Source organism: Elaeis guineensis, chromosome 6 (assembly GCF_000442705.2).
Source record: "Elaeis guineensis isolate ETL-2024a chromosome 6, EG11, whole genome shotgun sequence".
Classification (NCBI taxonomy): domain Eukaryota; kingdom Viridiplantae; phylum Streptophyta; class Magnoliopsida; order Arecales; family Arecaceae; genus Elaeis; species Elaeis guineensis.
This window is the reverse complement of record NC_025998.2, coordinates 133200586-133223217: the sequence shown is the minus strand read 5'-3', so window position 1 is coordinate 133223217 and position 22632 is coordinate 133200586. Positions and strand designations below refer to the sequence as shown.

General features: G+C 36.0%; 1 protein-coding gene and 1 pseudogene across 1 annotated transcript; one reads left to right on the top strand and one right to left on the bottom strand.

Moving 5' to 3' along the window:
- Window positions 1–6903: 6903 nt before the first annotated feature.
- On the bottom strand, window positions 6904–18129 carry LOC140858637 (conserved oligomeric Golgi complex subunit 1-like). The gene is made up of 6 exons (XM_073259944.1): window positions 15727–18129; window positions 15317–15511; window positions 11407–11711; window positions 11061–11246; window positions 8372–8552; window positions 6904–7452 (listed from the first exon to the last, which is right to left on the bottom strand). The coding sequence occupies exons 1-6, from the start codon at window positions 17953–17955 to the stop codon at window positions 7273–7275; spliced, it is 3276 nt and encodes a 1091-aa protein (XP_073116045.1). The 5' UTR covers window positions 17956–18129; the 3' UTR covers window positions 6904–7272.
- A 3881-nt stretch (window positions 18130–22010) lies between these two features.
- Window positions 22011–22502, top strand: LOC140858384 (uncharacterized; annotated as a pseudogene).
- Window positions 22503–22632: the final 130 nt, after the last annotated feature.

Sequence of the window (22632 nt, the reverse complement as noted above, 5' to 3'; positions counted from 1 at the left end):
CGAGACGGTTACAAACGTCGCTATCAGTCTGTTGAGCCCTCCGCCTATGAAAAGGGATCCCAGATACTTATTCAATAAGCTCTCATTTTTTATCTCAAAACTCTGCTAAATTCTCCGTTCGAGCACTCCATTCTTGTTGAGGCTGAGAACTGACTTGAGCGTCGGAGGGTCTTGCCGGAGCAACCCCACCTCCGGTTTAGACTTCCTTTGCAGGTCCCGGCGGCGACCGCAACTCCCTCGACTCCAGCTTCTCCAGCACAAGCAGATTTTTGCACCAACAATATAAAATATTATAATTTTAATCTAAGATACAATAATATTATCAAAATTATTTTTAAAATATATTTTATCTATAAAATATCATAATTTACACCTAAGATGTTATAAAATTATCAAAAAATATTAATTTTGAGATATTTTACCTTTGTATATTATAATATTTATATAAAATATTATAATTTTAATTTAAGATGTAATAATATTGTTAAAACTATCTTTAGAAGATATTTTATCTATAGGATATCATAATTTTAATATAAAATATCATAATTTTGATCTAAGATATCATAAAATTATCAAAAAATATCAATTTTAAGATGTTTTAACTTCTAGATGTCATAATATTAACTTAGAATGTCATAATTTTGATCTAAAGTATCTTAATATTATCAAAACTATCTTTAAGAGATATTTTATCTATCGAATATTATAATTTTAATATAAAATATAATAATTTTGATATAGGATATCATAAAATTATCAAAAAATATCGATTTTGAGATGTTTTACCTTTTGGATATCATAATATTAAGATAACATACTATAATTTTGATTTAGGATATCATAATATTCTTAAAACTATCTTTGAAGATATTTTATCTATAGGATGTCATAATTTTAATATAGAATGTTATAATTCTGATTTAAGATTCATAAAATTATCAAAAAATATCAATGTTGGGATGTTTTACTTTTTGAATATCATAATATTAGCATAAAATGATATAATTTTGATCTAAAATATCATAATATTATCAAAACTATTTTTAAAATATTTTATCTATAAGATGCTATAATTTTAATATAAAATATCATAATTTTGATTTAGGATGTCATAAAATTATCAAAATTATTAATTTTAAAATATTTTACTTTTTAGATATCATAATATTAATATAAAATATTATAATTTTGATTTAAAATATTATAATATTATTAAAACTATCTTTGAGAGATATTTAATCTATAGGATGTCATAATTTTAACATAAAATTCATAATTCTGATCTAAGATATCATAAAATTATCAAAAAATATCAATGTTGAGGTGTTTTATTTTTTAGATGTCATAATATTAGTATAAAATGATATAATTTTGATATAGATGTCATAATATTATCAAAATTATTTTTAAAAATTATTTTATCTATAGAATGTCATAATTTTAACATAAAATATCATAATTTTGATCTAGGTGTCATACAATTATCAAAAAGTATCAATTTTAAGGTATTTTACCTCCTGCATATCATAATATTAATATAACATATTATAATTTTGATATAGAATATCATAATATTATCAAAATTATCTTTAGAAGATATTTTATCTATAAAATATCATAATTTTAATATAGAATGTCATAATTTTAATCCAAGATGTCATAGAATTTTCAAAAAATATCAATTTGGAGGTATTTTTCTTTCTAGATGTCATAATATTAATATAAAATATTATAATTTTGATTTAGGATATTATAATAGCATCAAAACTATCTTTAATATTTTATCTATAGGATGTCATAATTTTACTATAGAATATCATAATTTTGATCTAAAATATCATAAAATTATTAAAAAATATAATTTTATAGTGTTTTACCTTCTAAATATCATAATATTAGTTTAGAATGTCATAATTTTGATTTAAATATCATAATTTTAATTTAAAATATCATAATATTATCAAAACTATATTTTGAAGATATTTTATCTATAGATATCATAATTTTAACATAAAATATCATAATTTTGATCTAAGATATTATAAAATTATTTAAAAGTATCAATTTTGAGGTATTTTACCTCTAAATATCATAATATTAATCTAAAATATTATAATTTTATTTAGGATGTCATAATATTGTTAAAACTATTTTTGAGAGATATTTTATCTATACGATGTCATAATTTTAACATAAAATATTATAATGTTGATCTTAGATATCATAAAATTATCAAAAAATATCAATTTTGAGGTATTTTTTCTTCTAGATATCATAATATTAATATAAAATATGTCAAAAATATCTTTGGAAGGTATTTTTTTATAAGATATCATAATTTTAATATAAAATATCATAATTTTGATCTAAGATATCATAAAATTATTAAAAAATATTAATTTTGAGGTGTTTGACCTTCTGTATGTCATAATATTAATATAAAATATTATAATTTTGATCCAAAATATCTAAATATTGTCAAAAATATTTTTAGAAGATATTTTATCTATAGGATGCCATAATTTTAATATTGAATATCGTAACTTTGATTTAAGATGCTATAAAATTATTAAAAAATATTAATTTTGAGGTATTTTATATTCTGGATGTCATAATATTATTCTAAAATATCATAATTTTAATTTAAAATATCATAATATTATCAAAACTATCTTTAGAAGATGTTTTATCTACAGAATATTATATAATATTAACATAAAATTTAATAATTTTGATTCAAGATATCATAAAATTATCAAAAAGTATATTTGAAAAGTGTTTTACTTATAGAATGTCATAATATTAACCTATAATGTCATAATTTTGATCTAGAATATCATAATATTATCAAAACTATCTTAAGGAGATGTTTTATCTATAGAAGTCATAATTTTAACCTACAATATCATAATATGAACTTATAACATCATAATTTTAACTTTGAATATCATAATATTATCAAAAACCATCATAAATAAAAATTATAACATCTTGACTTATTATATAATTTTTTAAAAAATTTATATGATATGCTGTATTCAGAACTAAAAAAAGAATCTAATTTATACCAACCTGATGGGTAGGACATATTACTTGGATGAATAATATTGTCTAGATGCTAGTCAATAACTTCGGGCGAATAATTTTTGCTGCAGAATAAACTTCGGATATCTAGACGCTCAAGCAGAAGCTCAACAAAATAAAGATGAAGAGAAAGAAAAGAACAATATTTGTAATGTCTAACCAGATTTTAAAATAGTAAAAATACTTTATTTTGGAGGGAAAAAATATTTTCATCATGTTTAATTTGAAAAGCAATCTGTAACATACATTAAATATATTCGACGATAGAATAAGATATTATTTTTATTTTTTTCATATCTTCAGACGTTCGGATTGATGCGAAATGACGTACGTCACATGATACCACGAAGATGCTACGTGAAATAATTGAATGAGACGGTACACTCTACGTCCGATCAGTGTGCTCCACGTTTGATTTTTTACACTGCAGGCAGTGTACAAAAAATTTTGCTATATATATATATATATTCGACGATAGAATAAGATATTATTTTTATTTTTTTTATAGTTTCAGACGTTCGGATTGATGCGAAATGACGTAGTCACATGATATCATGAAGATGCTATGTGAAACAATCGAATGAGATGGTGTACTTTACATTCGATCAGTGTGCTCCACATTCGATTTTTTACACTGCAGTGTACAAAAAATTTTGCTATATATATATATATAAACTCAACTGGCGATTGTTTTACATTGTTCGCTATGGGCTCCGCACCATCAGCAGTGTATAGGATCCAATAAAAGCGGCTGGAGCACAAGATAGATTCAGTCTCACATGAAAAAGTGTCAGAAAAACCCTTATATTACACCCTATGATTATAATAAGTGCTCAATATATAACATTTCCTTTGCAACCACCGTTACAAATTTATATTGCAATCGTACCCTCTTACATGAGGTAGACTGCATGTAACTATCAAACCATGATAAATCCACCCTGACCACTTAATGGATGTTCTTACAATTGCAACAGGAACATGCGTCATGGCTTAATAAGAGGTCACAAACCATTGTCAGCTTACAAAGATACATAACAATACAAATAAATTCATAATATGGCAGCAATGATCGAATGACTCTTTAGAAATATCAAGTTCATCAAACAATTGCCATACTATAGAAAATAACAAAAAAGAACATGGTGGAAAACCAAGTTGAACTAAACAATTATTAGATGAGGCATCTGCACGTTCAGAAGTTATAAAAGGATTAAAATTAGTGAGGAAAGCTATCCAATGTCAATAATAATTAGTATATGGGTTTAGCAAGCTATTTGATGACATGATATGATAGTACAAGTAATTTGATTTGCTGTTATCTATAATTCGACCACCATCTTATCCATTCTTTATATGTCTACTCTTGCGACGTAGCTGCCGGAAAAGACCAAACTCATAATAAGTTTTGACCCAACTTTTTTCCCCTACTTTTCTAATACATCATCTGACTTTCCTTTCAGAATAATCTCAATTATAACTAGTGCTTACAAGAGTCCTCCAAAACCTGAATCTAGATTGTCCGTAGTTACATAATTTTAATTTCTGATGATTATATTTTAAAGAGCCAAACCTTATTACAACATTATGTTCAATATATCTGTTTTCTTTACAGCCACCTTTAAAAATTATAATGCATTGAAAGGCCTTAGAACTATGCATGATACCTATCTAACTTCAAACTAGCTCATCACTAGCTATGGCAGATGTTATCCAAAGTAATGGTAACTCCAAAGATCTGTGCCCCGATGTATATTCATATTTATCCTCCACATGCATGGAGTCCCACAGAAGAAGACAAGTCAAAAATTACAAATCAATTCTATACTGATTTAAGTGCTTCAGAAACCATGACAGGGATACAAAGCAAGACTGTCGACCACAGAAAATAAAAGTTACGACCAAGTTCAATAACCATATCCAGCATGATCTAAAAAAGCGTAGCCTCTATATTGGTCAGATAGATGCAACCAATAAAGAATGCCGAAACAAGACACACAGCAAGCAAGAATGTATTAAAGAGGATTTGTCGATGGTTACTACTCTGATAAAGTTCATGGACTGGGACCATTCTATGGAGGACATGATAAAGAACATGATCAAAAATCACCTGATGCTAACCGAGGATATTTAACATGAAAATGAAGTCATATTACCAATTATTAACAACATATTGAGGCCACTACCAGTTTAATGTACATCAACATGATTACCAGATGAGACAACTCAAGCACAAGTAAACATTGCAAACAATGTACGATATCTTGCAAGAAACAGAGGCAAGCCAATGCATTCTTAAGCATGAGTTAGAACCGAAACTAACAATTAAACCATTAAATCAGCCAAAACTAACAATTAAACCATCAAATCAGCTATTCCTTTAACATAAATCTGGTCTAATGCAAGACAGAGGAAAAAAAAAAACATTGTACCATATGATCAACTGCACTCATGACATAAATCAGATATAATGCATTTCTGAGAACTGGAAAAAAAGGGGGCAGCAAAACCCCATCTGAATGGATAAGCCACAAAGCTAGCAGTGTCAATAATGTGAAGAATTTTGAACACTTGTAGCAAGTTTTTTGGATTGTCCAACATGAATGTTCCCTTATTAGTCTTTTTCATACATCTTTTACACATGCTTCAGTTAAAGATGAATGGCAGGTTGCTGAACCTTTTCATTTGGAACCATGATCACAATTCTGTTCTTGATTGCCCAAAACAACAGCATAGTCTTTCTGATCATATTTGAAGCCCTGGAAAAGAGCATGCAGGGCAAATAGAATCAGGCAGTTCATGAGCTGAACAGCAAATTTTTACAAGATTCTATGAATAATTTCAGAGATTTGTTTTGGCATCTTAGAGTCTATTGTGATCAAAACTCTTTTACCTTGTTTCTGTAACAAGCACTGTAATCTAAAATGTGTGCGAGTTTGGTTATGTGCATAGTACTATACTATCATTGTGGTCTGTGATCAAACAAATAGTTATTGAATTGATACTCATGTTATCGGAACAGACAAGCAGAGTGCAGGCATACAAGTTTCAACTCATGCTCTATGTATCTATTCTTCCTGACCAAACAGAGAAAACCAACGCCCACTAATACAGTTTCTAGCCACCTCAGTCACCAGAATACTGAATCATCTAACACGAGGAAAGCAAGAAAACTAGAGTGCGCTTTCTGACTCATCTGTAGCCTCAGTTATCCTTTGTTGGAGAAGAAGGCCCTTGAAACTATTCGAGGCAGCTATTTCCACCAAGTCAGACTATGAGATTCAACAAAGATTATTGGCAAAGAGAATTATGCAATATTGTTGATTTGACCATAACAAGCAACTTATCATAGATGTGTTACTGTATATAGGGAGTCACATAACAAACAAAAACTTCCACCCCTTAATAAATTGGCAGAAGAATTTCATGATACAAAACTGGACTTGAGTGAGACTAGGAAAGAAATAAATATAAGAACAAAACTTTTATACTAAGCAGTTCAGAGTGACATATTAGATCCTTGGATGGCAGCCTGAATGACTTTTTTCTGAGAAAATATTCAAGCGGAGCATCTGGAAGCTCCCAAAACTCCACAGTACCCCACTAATCCGCCAATCATGGCAGTGTCTGGGCTAAGCGACAGAATAGTTGCAGTGCTGCATATGATTTTAGGAATTTTAAGACAATAGAAAATTAAATTTGCGTAAAACCTCCAATAATATATTCAGAAGTTTACCAGGCAACAGTCATTTTCAAACAAAACAAAACACCAATGCCCTAAATCAGATACACAGCTTTCTTTTAAAACAAGTTCAATGGCTCAAATACAACTGGATCCGCTTTCTCTTTTATTGTGATATACTATAGATGCAGTAACATACACAACAGTAATTGCTCACCCAATTTTTACAATTCATTTGCTCAGATCACCTCTTCCACTTCCAAAATTGGATGAATGATCTTGCCCTATCATTGCTAAGCTTTGTGACACCCAACTTCAATTGGTATAAATAAGGAACAGAGATGAAATATCGCAGTGGATTTCACCTTTACCACCTCTCATCCATGCCGGTAAGGGTTGCACCCAGCTGCAGCTAGCAGTCTACAGTTCCAACCCTCTCTGATTCTAATGGCATATGTATGCACCAAATACAGAAATCCCCCTTCAGAAGAGCCTAGGTCCAACTAAGAGTCAAACCTGGTGGCACCTGATGTAAGAGATGACAGAAGTCCTGCCGCTGGGCCAGGAAGCATGTCACCAAATGTTGACATAGCAGCCGCTGACCTGTCCTTAAGCTTGCCAGCTTGGCCATCAGAAAGCATAGATCCCCACCTTGATGCACTCTCTCCAAATTTGCTGCCAACCTATTCATTTGGAATGACCACGATGGTGTGCAGTTCAGTTAAAAATATAGCAAATTTTACAATAAAACAAGATTCTTGAAACTTGGACAAAAACTCTTGAAAAATAGCATCCTTTGTATAACACAATGATTAAAACTAAATTGCATGAAATCTTTCAAAATGAAGTTAATATAGAACTTGGCAATTCATTAAAAATTGCTAAGGCGAACATCACATCTCATTAAGCTGAAGTCCATGCATGGATTCAGTTCCAAATTGGTTAGTAGATAGTGAGACCTCTATAAAGATGGTGAATGAGATTTGTGAAAATGGGAGAGATTAGTGTTGTGGACAAGTGAGGCATTTTATAAACTGAAGTATCTGATCCTGTAATAAGTTTGAGAGACATTAAGAGAATGTCTGAGCATAACATTCTGGGGATCTGAAATCCACAAGAAATGAACCTATGTAAGTAAGTCTTCCAGAAGATCTCTATGATGTGAACCCACTCCAGAAATAGACTTACATGTTCTTCTAGCTCAATCAAATGCAGCACTTTCACATTTAATCTGCTTTAAAAGTGTGTACAGCATATTCAATAACAAAATCATCCATATCACTAACAGGCTAATATACATTTAGCTTCACAAGTTTTGAACAAACCAAAGCAGATGAGACAGAACAAGTATTCCACAGTATGGTACCATGCATTCCTGACTGTGATGTGTATAATAAGCATTTTATGAGGATATTGCTTTCGTTACAATGACAAAGTGAAATTCCAAACAGGAAACTTCCTTATCTGGAACTCTCAAGCTTATGTACCATTGTAAAATTGAAAAATATGGGCAAAACCTGTGATAAAATGATTATTGGCTTGACAAGACACTCAAAATTACTCACCATATACCAAGTAGGTATGACTTCATATGATAAATACCTGGGTCATTATGGATTTCAATAATGGTGTTGCAACTCCAAAACTCAGAGTATCATCAAGCTCAGGCTTTGGGGACCTTTCTCCATTTGAATATGCTTTCCAAGGACTACTAGATGATGCATCATCAGCTGACATTTGAAGGGCTGATTTATGTGCTCCCCTTGAAGATAAAGCAGGAGCACTGAAAGGAAAAGGGCTTACTGGTTAGAAGCACAGATTCAATGGCAACATAGTAAATGCTTATGAAGACTGCTGAGAGATAAGCCTAAGGAAATAATTTTCTTGTAACAAAAAAAAACTGTAAATCAACCATATAGTTAAGCATATTATATCATCTTATTAAAATTTTCACATCTGCTTTAGCATAGATCACAAGCTTCATCTTATATCATTAAAAAAGGCATCCTAGTGCATGAAGCTCCTGCCACTACGGAGGGCTAGGGAAGGTCAGATGTATGCAGCCTTCTCCTCACATGCAAAGAGTTTATTTCCATGTTTCCAACCTGCAACACCCAGATTATAATAGAGCAAGAGCAACATTACCATTGTGCCAAAGCCCACCTATCCTGTATCATGCATCCCAACAATCCAGTCATAGCTCAAAAGTACCTTGAGTGACAAATATTACATGTGGGTTTTTTATTAAAAAATGGGGACACCATGCAACAATATCAAGCTTAGTGGCATAACTTAGTTACCCACATCCACTTCCAAAACCTACTCCAGATCTTCATCCACGTGCTTCCAGATTTTGCAGTTCATACACTTAGCTATGTCAGATACCACCTCATTTCCAAGTAGACATATTAATTTATTCCTTTGTTTTCCCACTTAATGTTGATACAAATAACTTCTCAAAAAAAATCATATAACAAATATTGTTTAAAATGCATATACATATACCAATCAGATGTGAATAATATCCATACTTGAATTTAACCAGTGTAGACACATCACACATTTGCAATATTAATGTTCTTTAAGTTTTGCAAATATCAATTGGATACTTATGGCATCTATGCTTGCTAGACAAATATATTATTGAATCAATAGAAGAAATATGATAGCATAAATTATTATGAAATCAATATCAAGAATAATAATATAAAAAACATATTATCATTAAGATTAAAAATGAACCATTTCTAAGAGATTCCAACTTTCACATCTAGGAAAAATATGCAAAAGAATGCCCAAATCCATATTTATATCCATGACATTCAAATAAGGGTTTCTTGAGTGTATACCCTCTTAAATATTAGAATTTATGTGAATACCCTTCCAAAATTGTTATTTGCATGTATACCCTCATAACACACTTGTTTTGCATGTATACCCTTTTTTTTTCTTCTTTTTGCATATGTTACCATGCCATCTAACACCGTTAAGAAATGAGTGATTTATAATTGAAATAACTGAAATACCCTCAATGGGTAGACATGCAAAAAGAAAAATTTATAAATGTATACATGCAAAGAGCAACTTTGCAAGGGTATTCATATAATTTCGTATATTTAGGAGGATATAACTCAAAAATTCCTTCATATAAATATCCATGTCCAATCAATTTCATATTTCATATGTGGAATATATCCTATTCATTTTCATCTGGTCTACTATGTCTTGTTCTTTTTAGCTCAACAAGTTGGACTGTAGCTCACCCAAAAGGTTTACCCTATGCAGACCAGCCACCCACAGAAACAAATATAGAGATTCACATAAAGTTAATTAAGGAAATACATAGAACCTATCATTTAACACTAGGCTATCTCATAGAACAGCTGGGTATTTTATTAAAAATGAAAAAAAAGATAGCACATTCCAATAGTAGATTTGATACATGAAAAACCTGCAGTTCAAGTGTGTAATGCCTTCTGTAGAAGTATCCTAAACAACAAACTAAAATGTCACATGTGTATCATATGATAATTCGGCACATGAATAATAAAGATAAAAGTGATTAATAACATTTTATATAGAAAATAATAAGTCCCTAAAACATCATAAGGCAATTTCAAGTCATTGTCAATCTAAGCTTCTATGTAGTATCCATCTACTACAGAACATCTCTTACTTAATAGCTTGTTGTCTAGAGTCTGCTTAGATTGGGAAACATTGAACCAACAAACATATATCTTTAATGGTGTCACTAAATGTTGGCTGTGTGATGCTAATTACAGTGTTAAAATTAAACTAAAGTTTCATTTAACTTGTTAACAGTAGCCACAACATGCTTGCATGTAACAAAATGAGCATTTCTTAGTAAAAGAACGAGAATTTTATTTTTGACCACAGCAGGACTAATTCATCTGAATGTGGCCCATGGTTCTTAACAGACCATGATACTGAATCTTAATGATATAGCAGCATGCTACAATATGAGTTATGGAGTTTGTCGTCATGATTTCCACAACTCTTGGCACTAGCAGATAGGATAACCAAAAGAGGCATGTCATATAGAGTAGCAAAAGCCTGAATTTTTGACAGATTCTGTTATTGTAGAAGGCTGCTTAGAAAGTAATTATTTTTGAAGAGCCCAAGCCCTATGACTAGTAGGGCTTAAACCCATATAGTAGCATAAACCCATGATGTGGATTACGGAGCTGCTTCTGTTGATAGGCAATACATCCAAGAGAAACCACTAATACACTCAGGATAATATCATAGGAATGACAGCAGGAGTGTCAACCTGATTGGAAGGTATTTGAATCGTGGAACCGTAGAGCATCTCATAATATTTGAGTCTGTATTTGATTTTGTTGGCAACTTTTGTACAGTGTCGGTGTACATACGATTAAGCTGAACCAAGAACCCGAAGAGGACTGCAAATCGCTTGTATGATTGCTTCTCATTTTCCCAGAGGTAAGGCTCATAGCTGTGAAATCCACAAAGAAATACAGTCAAAACACATTAAAATCTTTAAAAAAAGTAAAAAAAGAGGGGAAAAAATGCTCTCTAACCAATAGAATAGGAGAAATAATAAAACGATTCAAATTTAATTTTGTCCTAACAGAAGCATTTATAGAAGAGCTTACATAGCCCAGTCAATGGGATCCAACTTTTGTGAAAGCTTATTTATCAGCTTCATTGCAGGTTCTGTATTAGCAGAACCAGGCTGGAGTTCTGGTTGTTTCTGTCTAAAAGGAAGCCTTTGTGTCATAATTTTCGATGATTCCTCTTTGACATTCATTTCAGTATTCCTGGAGGCAGAATCTTTGCCGCCAGATAGAATGTCAGCAATGAAATGGAGGTCTAACAAAATCTGTAGTGCTCCTTTTTCTGAAACCCGAGCTTCACCACCCTCCGTACTTGATAAGAAATTTTCATAGATATATACCACCTGTAACACATTTAGGGCAATATGTACGTGCGAGATTATTATCATTAGGAACTGTTTCAAGCCATTGCAGGACTATTGTCTACTCGCAAGAAACAACACACAACCAGCTCACGAGTGAAAATAATTTGGTTTAGGTAAAAAAACAATTGGCATTCAAGAAATGTGAATCTAATGAATCTCATGAGTATTCCTCTCACATACATAATTGACTTGCTTTCAAACTTAAAAATTAGAAATTAATACTTTCTTCAATAATTTTATGTCACTGCTGCAAGTGGATTTGCTTTGTTCTTGTGTATCTGAATACACGCATGCGCGCACGCGCTCACATGCACATGCACACATATATACATTGACATGCAACCTTTCATCTTCATGCAAGAAATAAACACTAGGACAACATAAAAAAGCACCTTGAAGGATTACCATTATCATCGTTTAAAAATCAGTCCATCTTCACAATTATCAAGTCAGTTTTGGCCTAATGTTTGAAATGCCAGCAATTTACGTCCATTGCCCTTTGGTGCAACACTTAAGAACCAATGTGACTTAATTGTATCAAATTTAGCAAACAATCTACTGAGCTGGTAATACTCCATAAAAAATAGAAAAGTATAACTTAATAAAATGCATATATAATTAAGCCTGAGGTGCTAAACTTTATATGTCATATTTGAATGCATCATGGTTTCATGATCCTTCAGTCCGATCAGAAAGGAAAGGCAGATTCATTTTAGTAAATTAGCACCAAACGTCTTAATAAGAATGTAGCAAGGAGACCATGTGCAAAAAGATAAGCAACATAGAACAAATGTGGTTAGATTTGGTGTGCAACCCAACTGGTAGCCCATGGGTCCCAATCAAAAAATCATTGACAAATATGGGACTGTAGTTTTACTACTCATCTTATGAGCTGGGTCCAACAGCCAAGTTGCAAAAATTGCAGTCACAATAAGCTTCCTGTGGGACACAAGACTGTTCCACCCAACCTCAGCATGAACGAGGCTAGGCATAACAGGCAATCTATTGCAATTTGTGAGTAAGAAGGGACACATCATGCATGCATAGTGAAGGTTGTAGAGATTAATCTAAGGCTCCCCACATGACATCTACAAGCATAGGTCCTTGACTGAGACTCCAGAATGTTAGCAGCAAAACAGTAAGTTGACAAACCTGCCGACCAGTAGGGAGTTAATCAGGATTTACAGGTTCATGATCACAGGAGTACAAGTATGACATTTACAACTTTTGGGAGCAGAAATTCAAATCAAATGTTCATGAGCCCTCACCGTGGTGACAAGTCAATCAAGAAGGTAGGGGTGAAAGTGGATCATATAATATCTGTCCCCTACTTTCGCATCTGAATCTATCCGAAAATGGATAGAAACGGGAGCATCTGACTAATATCCGTATCCGTACCCGTATTCATGTTCATATCCATTAAAGAAAAATAGATGTGGATATGGATAGACAACTATCCGATCCATATCCAAATATCCGATTCTATATGTAATCCTATTTAATTTTATATAGCATTTATGAATTTTTAAGAAAAGTAAAGGACCATATTAATATGCTATTAACTTGATTTATCATCAACTCAATAATATTTTTGATTATATCTTCATGAAGTTTAATCATTTGACTGTATTTATATCCATACTTCTAGTATTCGATTTGTATTCATATCCATTTAAAACAAATATGGATTTGAATATTTGCATCTGACCTAACATCCATATCCATATCTGTGTTCGTTAAACAAAACAAATATGACTATGGATATACTAATAGCCGATCCGACTTCATCCCTACAAGGAGGTATATATTACCATGTACCATGAACACATGTCACAACAAATCACCACCTTGAAATTCTGTTATGTGTGAGAAGGTGTTGGTTTGACATAAGCTCATAGTGGAAGAGACTAGGTATGGAAGAAAAAATAGCATAATAGATATCAAGACATAATAAGGGCATGTAGAGTCAAGGAAATTATCATGGGGTGACAACCTAGAGCCTCCATCAAAATACTCTTATCAATGTTGCCATAAACTGTAGATAGGGTTTAGTCAGGCTGGATCATGAATCAGATCTCAGATCATACAATTTTCCAGATTTCTTTCAAAAATTTTAAAATATAAAAATAGGAGCATTGATATAGGATTTAACAATATAGTAGATGAATGGAGCATAAAAAGCCATGCATATAAAAAGTCTAGTTTACACCAAGGCAAGCCCGTAACTCAAAGCACCACCATAAACTCACATATGGCAAGTCTAATGAAACAACCAATGTGTTTGGTTATTGAAGATACTTAAAATTTTAAATACAACCTATCAGTTTAACAATCCCTTTAGATAGAATGCTTTAGAAAGAATAATGATAATAATTTTATACATAGTTGTAAAATACTTCCTTTTTTAAGTTCCAATAACCGGTTGTCAATTTTACCACTGGAACCTTATTAGCAAAAAGTAACTTAAGAGCCATATAAACAAATAACTTACAGAAAATGGACTCACACGTAATTTAATATGTAAATAGCATAATCAAGCTGGATCTTATGATCCAAGGAACTATATTGTTTATAATACTAATCTAAAGCCTAGATCCTAATTGATCCTGATACAAAGATGAGATTAGATTGCTAAGGTACATTTTTATCTGGATTGTAAGATCCGGATTGTGAATCATAGGATCTGGATTGTGAATGTTAAGATTTAACACAATACTTCTTTTGAATTATGGTGATAAAGATGAGAAATGATAAGGTGCCAAGAAACCTAGTGACATTGATTGTCCAACTTGCTAACCAAATGTCATAGCAGGTTCTAGACTAAATCTTCAAGCAGGGATGTCACCCACATTTCACAATGTCTATGGAATCTCACTGCTGCTCCTCCTGCAGGGATTTATTTTTAATCTTTTTTTCTTATAGTTTTTTCTCTTTTTTTCTTTTATAATGTAAATATAGGAAAACCTATAAACTGATTTTCATGAGAGGTAAACTCCTCACTGCTGCACCCATATTTGCACCCTCACCTACTACCAATCTGGCCAACTAAGGGAAAGCCCCTAACAAAAATAGACAGGAAGGCAGCACAATAAAATTAGTTGCCTTTGTAGGTCTTCTTCCCCATATAGTGTCATGGCCTTACCTTTTCTCATTAATCATGTTGCTTTAGTGTCATGGCCTTACCTTAGACAACAGCAACATTCAGGGAGTGATATCAGTATCTAGAGAAGAAGTAAAAAGAACATCTAGAGAACATCTCAGACTAGGAGTTGGAGCAAAGGATAAAGAACATGATGGTTCACATCTTAAAGTTATTGAGATGACACCTTTATGTCAAAGCTTCCATTTACAAAAGCCCACCAGTCAACTACTAGTCATCAAGAAACCATCAAGACAAATTGATAGACAAAATCCATATTTACATTGTTGATTATTTTTTTTTCAAAAAAATGAAGATCAACAACCAACCAGAACATGCAAATTACATCATGTATGAGTAGTAAAACCAAGGGAATGCAGGTATTAGCATAGGCAGGTAGTGACAATTTGTTAACTTCTATACACAAGGAAATGAAGCAACATACCTTCTCCATTATTCTCGATGCAAAATTTTGCAATATTATTTTATCAAGAACATGGCCTCCAACTTTATGAATTTCTAAGCATGCTTGAAAGAGAAAAGATGTGATATAGAGTGAAGGCATGGAAGGAAGAGCTATTTTCATCTCCAAAGGGCTGTCAGTGGACTCTTCTTGTTTGATTACAGTCACTTCCCAACCCTGAAAAGAATCTTTTTAGTCATTAGAAATCACCAGCTGAAGCTTAACTTTTTTCAGACAACTACCTGGTCCAATGAAGATGGAATCGAAAGGCCAGAGTATATAATCCAAGAAAGAATCAAGAGTGCGATATGTTATCCTAGCAACATAATCATGGAAAACTACAAACAGCAGTACAGCAAATATCCAGAATATTGAGTAAAAACCACCCATACCCGCAAAGGAGCTGTTGCAGATAATGCATCATCTGTGTTGAGATCCTTGGAGAGAATAACCGATAGCTCATTAGACACCCATGTTATCCATAAGCTATGAGCTCTGATACAGAGTTCTTGCAAAGTTTTCTTTAGCTCATCAAGTTTTGGGTTCGTGCTGTCATCCACAGCATACAATGAAGCAGCAGCTGAAATTGTTTGCTTTCTAGGATTATCAGAAAATTGCCTTCTAGGACTCCAGGGGCTATCAAACGTATGTCTTCTAGGGCTAAAAAAGACTGATGAATCGAAGGTCACCTTAGATTGCCTTGGCAAAGGTGATGATAGGTTAGTAAACACTGAAACAGCTGTTTCTTTCACCCACTGCCTTGGGGAACCAAGTATCACGGGTATGTGACTAGAATGGTTTCGTAATGCAAATAAGAGACGCCCAATGAAAAGAGATCTTTCAACAATTACAGAGGGTGGTAGAGAATCCTTATCCCCTTTGTTTCTTCCTAAGGAAGCTGACAGATGCGCAAGCTCACCATCAAGTTCCTTCAGTATAACTGAAATAGTCTTGTAACACTTCTCCTGAATATACGGCTTTAGTTCCTTCAGCCTCAGAGTAGAATTATGAGATTCTACAAAACATAATAGATCATCCAATATGCTTTGGCATTTAGTGTCCACTGCATCCCTAATCCGACTGACTTCAGGGCCAAAATATGCATTGAGATAGCTCCCAAAATCATTCTCATCAGCAGTTGGTTTAAAGCTATACAAAATTCCTGCTTTCTTTTGGTTGGGCTCTGAAAACCAAACCCCACTACCAGTAGAAGGCTTCTTCAAGTATGTTTGGAAATCATTCTCGTCTTTAGAACCTGCAACTGCCACAATAGATCCGATTGAATTTTTCATATTGATGTCTCTGCTCAAGTTCTCAAATTCTGAATGTACGATCTCCTTCATCCTCTTCAGGAATGCCGCTTCCAACCTATCTTCCAAGATGTCCTTTCCATCCTTCAAAATGTGTTCGCGAATCTGGTTCCAAGGTGACTCGATTTCAGAGCCAAAGACGCTCCTCAGCCACTGCTCCAAGCTCTCCTCGAGCCCTTCCCGACCATCAAGAGCCTCCCGCACCATCTTCTCCACACACCCTAGGCCTTCTCCACTTCCAATTGCATCCACAAGATGCTTTCCATTCGCCAGTTGTCCGAATATCTCATCGCAGCAGCTCTTCAACCACGAGGAACAGATCTGGGCGATGAACTCCGGCTCGAGCAAAACCATTGCCGACTCCAATTTCTCCCTGTGCGACTTCCACAGCCTCACCTCCTCCTCCGGATTCGGAATCGCTCCAAAAAGCTGTGTCCCCGGGGGCGATCCGAGCACGATCTTGTAGAACAACGGCATCTCATTCAATGCAAGAACGAAGAGCTCTCCGACTTGCCCTAGACTAGCCCTAATGGTTCTGACCACATCACAGAGAACAGACGAAAGAGATTCATAGGAGTCGACTTGCACACCGTCCAGCTTCTGCAAGATCCACGATCGCCTCGAGTCAAGAAAAAGCCCTAACAGCTGCTTGGGATTGAGATCGTCGATGGTGGCAGCCGCGGAGAGAGCATCGGCGTAGGCAGCGACGGTGAGCCCCCGGTCCATCAGCCGCTCGCTGCTCCGCTGGGAGATCTGGGCCTTGAAGCTCTCAACGATCTGCCACTGGTGACGGAGCAGTGGGAACTTGGCAAGGGCGTCCGCGTCGCCGCCGCCGGTGACGAGGCCGTGGACCGTCTTGGCGCGGAGGTAGCGGCCGGACGCCTCGAGGAGCATGGACTCGTCGAGGCAGCCCCAGATGTTCTCCGGGGTGTCGACGAGGTACTTGACCCGGGAGGCGATGCCGTAGACGCGGGCACGGGCGGGGTCGTGGGCGAGCTTGGGGGTCTCGGGGTTGGCGGCGGAGGTGGAGAGGCAGCGGAGGGCGGCGTCGATGGCGGTGAGGTTGGAGGAGATGGCGTCGCAGGAGGACTTCATGAGGAGTATGGAGTCGGCGGACTCGATAAGGTCGCGGTAGCTCTTCCCGACGAGCTGCCGGAGCTCCTCCTTCTTCTCCTCGATCTCCCGCCGAGTGGCCGCCTCCACGGCGCGGATCTCCGGGATCGGCCTCGTCCGGAATAGGGACTCCGCGTCGCGGGAGCCGGCGGCGGATGTCGGGATATCCGCCGCCGGCAGTGCGGAAGGTGATCTCATGGCGATGGATCCGGAATGCCTCTCTCCTCCTTCAAAACAAATCCAAAACCCTAACCTCAGAGGAGATTGAGACGGCGGAATTCGCGAGCGCCAGATCCAAGAAGGGGAAGGAGGAAGGGAGCGGAGAGGGGTTGGGGTGGTGAGGAGACGGGGGTGACAGCACGTCCAACTGAATCAAGCGGGAAGTCTGGGAGCGCTGGCCCGAACCCATGAGCCACGACTGCGCCTGAAAGCTTTTGTAGAGATGCGGGTCCGCTCTCCGGACGTCGGTTCGTTCGCGCAGTAGAAAAGAATTTTGAAATCCAGACCTGGGTTGTCTTCTTTGAGCCTCCAAGCCCCCGTATCCCTTATCGTATCTGTTTTCCATTTCCAATTTTAATATTCTGTAAAAAAATATTAAAATATTACAAACTCAATTTTTCAAATAAATTTTTCAATAATATTCTACAAAAAAAATATTGCAAACTCAACTTCTCAAATAAATTTTATTATACCATTTGAAAAAAACGTCTCTTCACATTAAATTATATTATTAATATATGATATTATTATATTTTTATAATTAAATCTATTTATATAGATAATTGAGAATATGAAGTGATCTTAAGAATTTAAATAAATATTATTTTATTATTTATATATAATTTTTTCAATTTGATTAGATATAAAAAAAATTATTTTCGTACATCCGATCCCGTGCAATGGATGGATCTTCGATTAATTTGCTTTAATATTGCAATGTAAGAAAAAATGCTATATCCATCCATAAAACTTGAGTATATTAGAGTGGCTTTTCTTTTGTGTGCCTGCATATGTTTCATTTTTTGTATTACTAAGTTTTGTCGATTGCATGGATTAAAGGATGGTGAGTTGTGGGTTTTTTAAGTTATCCATCTTTTTTGGATAGTTCACATCTTTTATGGGAGATCTGAGGAAGCTGATATCCATATTATGGTCATTTAAAAAAAAGTTCATGTATATAAGAAGACCAACGATGTAACAAATTGGATGGCCTCATGCAAACCATGCTAGTTCAATTATTTAGGACTTTTGCTAGTTCAATTATTTAGGACTCATCATTGTCGGTGCCCCTCCTATTGCATGATATTTGTTGGAGGGTAATACATCCACTACGAGCTAATGGAAGTGGAGATCTCGGATTCTGTTTGATATGATGTACCTTGAGTACTGTTTGAACTCCATTGATGATCCGTCTGGAAGCTCGTCGACTGGGCATTCCAAAAGAACGCCTATGAGAGAAAAAAGCAGAGATGATACTAAGATTGTTGGGGGCTGGTATCCTACCATTGTCGGAGCTCGGCTTCACCAACCACTTGGAGGAACCGATCCCGCTAAGGATTCGGCATCGCCTTGTCTATTTCGATCTCCACAGCAAGTACATCACCAAGAGATACGAAACTTTGGCCGTCTACTTCGGAGAACAATTAAGGATCAGACAAACGATCTTCGCCTGGAGCTCAAGCTGAGGAACACCAAACGATTCCCCATGTGGACCAACTGGGCTCCATTGTCAAGTTGCATCACTCTGCCTATCAGTCGCATCACCATTCCTTCCACAACTGTACGCTGAGAGAATTTATGATCGCTATCGGAGATACTTAAAACACCTCGCACAGCCCCGTGTGATGAGACACGGTCATAATGACCCTTGTCCTCTCATCTTTGAGTTTAATTCCTCCCTCATTGAAAAAGAGATCCCTGCCAAAATTACGACACCGACCTCCAACTCGACCATGGGTTTCGACACCCTACCGATCCATACGTTACCCAATCCTCCCCAAGATGGCATGCGGGAGTCAGGCGTTGAGCTAAGGATAGTCCGATTATCTTCAGAGATTTTGAGTCAATTCTTATGCCTCATCAGTCTTTGGATCATACACTATTACAACTTATTGAATATCGGAGGGCTGACTTTTTTTCAGACTCCACGCAATGGGATAAATCGACCTTAAGTTGCACTGAGCCCCACTTGTCCGACCCCCTATTGATCTTGGATGGTCCACTCCGGAGAACCTTCTAGCCTTCTTCCTGGCCACTGACCTCCATCGTAGTTAATCAATGGATAAGCTAATCTAAGCGAATCAACTGATCCCCTTAGTAACAACACCTGATGATGAAGATATTCGTCAACTTTTGAGCTTCAGCGTATTGAGCAACGACTCTCTATCTAAAATATGAGTCGAGATGAGCCAATTATGATTTTTTGTCTGCATGAGTCAAGTCAGGGTACATCCTTTCATGTCATTATCTCACTTGTGACCCACGTGCAGGACAAACTTACATCACCTAACCTCCTCTGATCAACTATATGCCGTGCAGCTTCACATGATGGATAGTCGGAATGACTTTCTATTCTTCCTTAGTTGACTTTAGTTCCCCCCCCTCATTAATGAAAAGAACAGAAGATTCTCGAGGAACACACGAATAATGAGTCATCTGGGCATCAGACTTGAGATTAGAAAAAAATTTGGCATTATCTTTGGGGATTCTAGGCCTATCCTTACTCCTAACAGAATTTCGGATCCTTCACTATTATAATCTATCACTCTGAAAGTAGTCCCCTGCGATACCAACCCTCTGAATAGGACCCCCTTAAAAGTCCTCCAATACCTATGTTCCTGCTTATGAGCGGGTTTGGACCAACTGGCCGACCCTCTCCACCTGGCCAGCGCTCTCCATCTAGCAGTAAGGATCTCCTGGCCTCCAAACTTCGACGTCAAAGGAGGAATCGGGGCATTGGATAACAAAACCAAGCTCAAGAACTAATTATAATTTTTGTCCGCATGTGGTCAGAATATATTATCGTCATTTCACTTGCCACCCACATACCCACCAAGCCCTATGTCACGTCACCTTCCTTGCCAACTGTGCTGCTAAAGATCTACTTGCCAACTAATATGATCCGTACGGCCCATCACATTATCAATCTCCCAAGTAGAGATAAAGAGGAGATCCCCAGGTATGCGTGTGTGCCCATTATACTCGTGCCCTCTTGAGATTTCCTCTTCGTTCTCCTCTGCTGCATCATATTCTTGACTTAATCGTCAGAGGATCCTCGTCGGAGCTAATTTTTGATCGGGATTTATTTTGCAGGAATACCGTTCTGATGATCTCTAGCCGTATTCGTATGTGGTTGGAAATCTTTTGCAACAATATTATATTCTTTGATGCTAATGGTTGTATCTATATAAGGATGGTATAATTGTGTTGCATTACTCGAAAAAAAGGAGAAGGATGTGTTTTTATGGAATGACTCCTTTGTTAATATAAACTCATTAAACACATTATTTTTATTTTATATATATGGTGGAGATGGGTCATCCTTATTATTCTTCTTCTTCTTTGCTGATATAAATGGATCATCCTTATCCATGTCACATTGAAGAACCAATGACACAACTATAATACCAGGCAAGGATATTATCATATATTAATCGGATTACTTGAGAGCTTGTTTGATTGAAAATACTCAATTAGGATGGAAAACATACACATTTTGTTGGTCATCATATGAACCTAGCATGATTTTAGTATTGGAATTTGGTATTCCGATGACCGAATTATGGTCTTTTATCTCACATTGTTCGGCCTATGCAAGATAATTTTATAAATATTTTTATGCATGAAAATATTTTCCTCTTAAATAATGTAAATACGGCATTGCAAAGTTTTTATAATTAAATTTTTTTGCAATACATTTATAAATAGAGGTGATTGCTCTTAGTCGGACATTCATAAATCATAATAAATTTTATGCGCTTGGTAAATTGACTTCTTTCCTGGCTCCAAGCTAGTCGGTATATGATGCTTATACCAAGGATGAAAAGAAGATATGCGGAAAAGGAAGAGGAAAATATTAAAGGCAGGTTTTCACCCATCAGTTTCCATCAACCAACCAAACAATCTATCCACCCAATCCATCGACTCCCCACCTCAAATACTCCCATCTGTACAATCACCACAACACATCTATCCACGGGATACTATTTAAGCCCAGCCCTGTCCGCGGCCTCCAAAAGTTATAGCCTCCTCGGTCCTCATAAAACATCCCCGCGCGCGACTCGGATAACTTGCTAGGTGCTACCTGAGAATTCCCGTGGTTGGTGTACCCGCAGGTGCTTGCGTTCTTCGAGGCTCGAACTCCCATGGCGTCCGCCGCCGCCTCCAAGAGAGCGCTGCTAGCCGACGACGTCCCATGGAGGGCCTCCCCCGCCGGCACGAAGCCCGTCCCAAGAATCCATCAGAACCCGTACTCCGGCTTCCCCAGAACCCTAACACGTCCTACGCCCTCTCCGTCATGAAGGCAATCCGGCCTTTCCCCTTCTCTCTTCGATTCAGTTCTTGATTACTCTCTTTGATTCCGTCTGACTTGGTGTTCTCATTGTTGTCCTTTAGCGTCCCGATCCAATCGGCGAAGGGCTCGCCATGGAGGCGAAGCTGGAAGCGGCGGGGCCCGACTGCATCGTCCCGGGCAGGCTACTCCTGTTAAGTTGCTCGGATTGAAGGTATAGCTCGATAAATCTCATAGTTTGCTACTTTTCTTTTCTTTTCGTATAGGTGCGCGCGTGGATAGTATTTTTTTTTCTCTGTTTGCTTCCAAGTTAATTTTCATTTTGCGTTTGTTCCTTTGGGCGCTAAGTAAATGTGGGCACTATC